The 2,483-nt window shown below is 42.8% G+C and overlaps 1 protein-coding gene across 1 annotated transcript; it reads right to left on the reverse strand.

Annotated features, from left to right (window-relative positions):
* Positions 1-295: 295 nt before the first annotated feature.
* On the reverse strand, positions 296-1,028 carry LOC137259582 (sex-determining protein fem-1-like). Its single transcript, XM_067797204.1, has 2 exons — positions 1,001-1,028; positions 296-693 (listed from the first exon to the last, which is right to left on the reverse strand). The coding sequence occupies exons 1-2, from the start codon at positions 1,026-1,028 to the stop codon at positions 296-298; spliced, it is 426 nt and encodes a 141-aa protein (XP_067653305.1).
* Between the last annotated feature and the right edge of the window lie 1,455 nt (positions 1,029-2,483).

Genomic DNA, 2,483 nt, shown 5'->3' on the forward strand with positions numbered 1-2,483 from the left:
TCACTCACTCAGAATTCGAGAGATTCTCAGAACAAAATTGTCACAGAATTGTTTCAAGACAGACGACGTTTACGTCCAATCACTCATGTTTACACTCATTTCACAATTTACTTACCTGATCATGCGAGGTTCGAAACACAAAACATGACAAAGGGTCTGAATTCAACAAATTTAATTTATGATCACCAAGAAGAAAAAAAAGACATCACATGAATCGTGACAGACATGAACGGCACACACCACGCCAGCGACTGTAACGACATCTGCTCCGTCTCTGTCTATACCAACGCTGACTTCAGTGTGCACCATGTGACACCAGAAGTTTCACCACTCGCTGACGTCCATAGATTCTCGCTGTGTCGGTCACTGTCTTCCCGTTGTTGTTCCTGACGTTGACGTCCACCACGGACAGGATCAGCTTTACAATCATCAGGTCTCCATTATAATAACAGCCCACGTGAAGGGTGTTGTTACCGCCACTGATCACCAGTGGCACATCAGCCCCTCTACCCACCAGGAACTTTACCAAGTCCCTGTGTCCATGCAGTGTTGCCACAATTACCGGTGTCCAGCTGTTCCTTCCTCTACAGTTGATGTTCACGTGACCTGCTTCCAGGATCCGCTTCACTCTCTCCAGGACACCGTCCCCGATGGCAGAGAAGATGTCGCTGCCTGCTGCTGGTGATGGAGTCGCTGTAACATAAAGTAAACTATGTACACCAGGCATCTTGTCAAGCATCTACAATGTTTACATCATGTTGATACGTGACTCGGACATTGCTACGTCAATTCAACAATTCCATCATGGCTGACAACAATCCAACATGACGTAAAAGTCTACATGTAACTTTTGGAATTACCGATTGCGTGTTTAACACATAACTGTTTGTTAGAGCCAGAATTGACATTATTTTGTGTACGACTTGAGAGTGTTGATGCTTGATGAACTTTACAAGTTCATAATGTCAGTAAAACTGTTGCTGCTAGGTTTTCCACCTACCGTGGTGATCAGAGTCATGTGTCGTCATTGGAGCCGGTAGAACCGTCGTGCTGGGTGTCAGGTCCTGACTTAATTGTTGTTGAATTCTAAATACACATCTTATGGAAGAAGTATCAAAATTTACCGGTGGGATATACGAGATATACGTATCAACGTTCGTGTTCGAGGGAGGGAATGTTATTATAAATAGATAATGAGTACAGTAACGAACCCGGATCGAATCCGGGGGTCCCCCCCGTGTCGAAAGTTTTGTTTTGTTTTGTGTAGTTTTATATCTAGTATATAGAACACGAATGCTTTTTTTGTTAGTTCGTGTTCGTTATCTCGAACACGAACGTTTATTTTTTTTCTGTGTAGTTTACATCTCGAACACGAACGTTTATTTTTTCTGTGTAGTTTACATCTCGAATACGAACGTTAGAAAATTTTTTGAACTTGTGAAGGTCAAGGTCACTCATTTGTGTTTGTTTGTGGCACCTATCTTGGTTCTTTTAATCCCCATGCTGTGCTTGCTTGTTGTGCTTGCTGTAGGCCTGGCTGGTCTACTGATATTTGTGTGCTTGGAAGATTGTTGGTTTGACGCTTGGTTGGTCTGGCCAGTCTCCTGGTACGAATTTTAGATGTAGGCTTTGTTGTCTGTCGTCTTCTGTTTTTTGTTCGTTTGATGTGTTGAATTGTGCGCTGTTTTTGTGATTTTCTGAATACCAGAATTGTAGTGTTGGATTGAAGTTCGGGAAGAGTGGTATTCTGTTTTGTATCAGCCTTTCTACCTGTGCTCTGTAGATTATTCTTGCTTGAACGAATCCCGTGGTACTTGTCATTGTTGCTCCTGCTGTGGTGTACATTGGGTACACCATCATGCTTGCTATCGGGCAGTATTCTGGGAACTGCTAGGATAGATTTGTTGTTGTGTGTTGTGTGTCTGATCTTACTTGTACTCTCTTTCTACTCGTGTCCCAGTCTGATTGTATTTCGTAGCTGGCAGGCGTGTTTTTGGGTGCTAGTTTTTCCGAGTTTTGTTTTCTTAGTGGTATTGGGTATTCGTGTTTTTGTTTCCATCCTGCCCTTTCGTACATTGCTCCGTTCATGATCCACTGTTTGGATGGATTTTCGTGCACGTATCCTACATCCACTTCTGGTGTTACTACGGTTGTTTCGTGGTCGTTGTATAAGTCGTATGGTATGTTCGGATCCATTTCCGTTCTTGTTGTTTTCTCGAAATCTACCTTTTCCTGGGATACCGTGTTTGAGCCACTGCTTAGGGAACGTTCCCCCTATGATCAGTCTTGGTAGTTTTGGTTATTTTTGGTCTTGAGGCATTGGTTCCGTGAATTCCTTGTTGTGTGTTCCTCGGTCGTATATGTTCTTTCTTTCGTTTTTGTACCAGGTGTCGTTTGGATCTAATTCGCCCATTCCGTTTGATATGTTTAACGGTGTTAAACTGTTGTCTTGATCCAAGTTTAGTAGCAGTTGAAAGTTTTGT

Source organism: Haliotis asinina, chromosome 13 (assembly GCF_037392515.1).
Source record: "Haliotis asinina isolate JCU_RB_2024 chromosome 13, JCU_Hal_asi_v2, whole genome shotgun sequence".
Classification (NCBI taxonomy): domain Eukaryota; kingdom Metazoa; phylum Mollusca; class Gastropoda; order Lepetellida; family Haliotidae; genus Haliotis; species Haliotis asinina.

Coding starts and splice junctions, on each gene's coding strand:
- LOC137259582 (XM_067797204.1), bottom strand. CDS start 1,028: ATGACGACACATGACTCTGATCACCACG. Junction 694..1,000: donor ACATGACTCTGATCACCACG/GTAGGTGGAAAA, acceptor TTTATGTTACAG/CGACTCCATCACCAGCAGCA.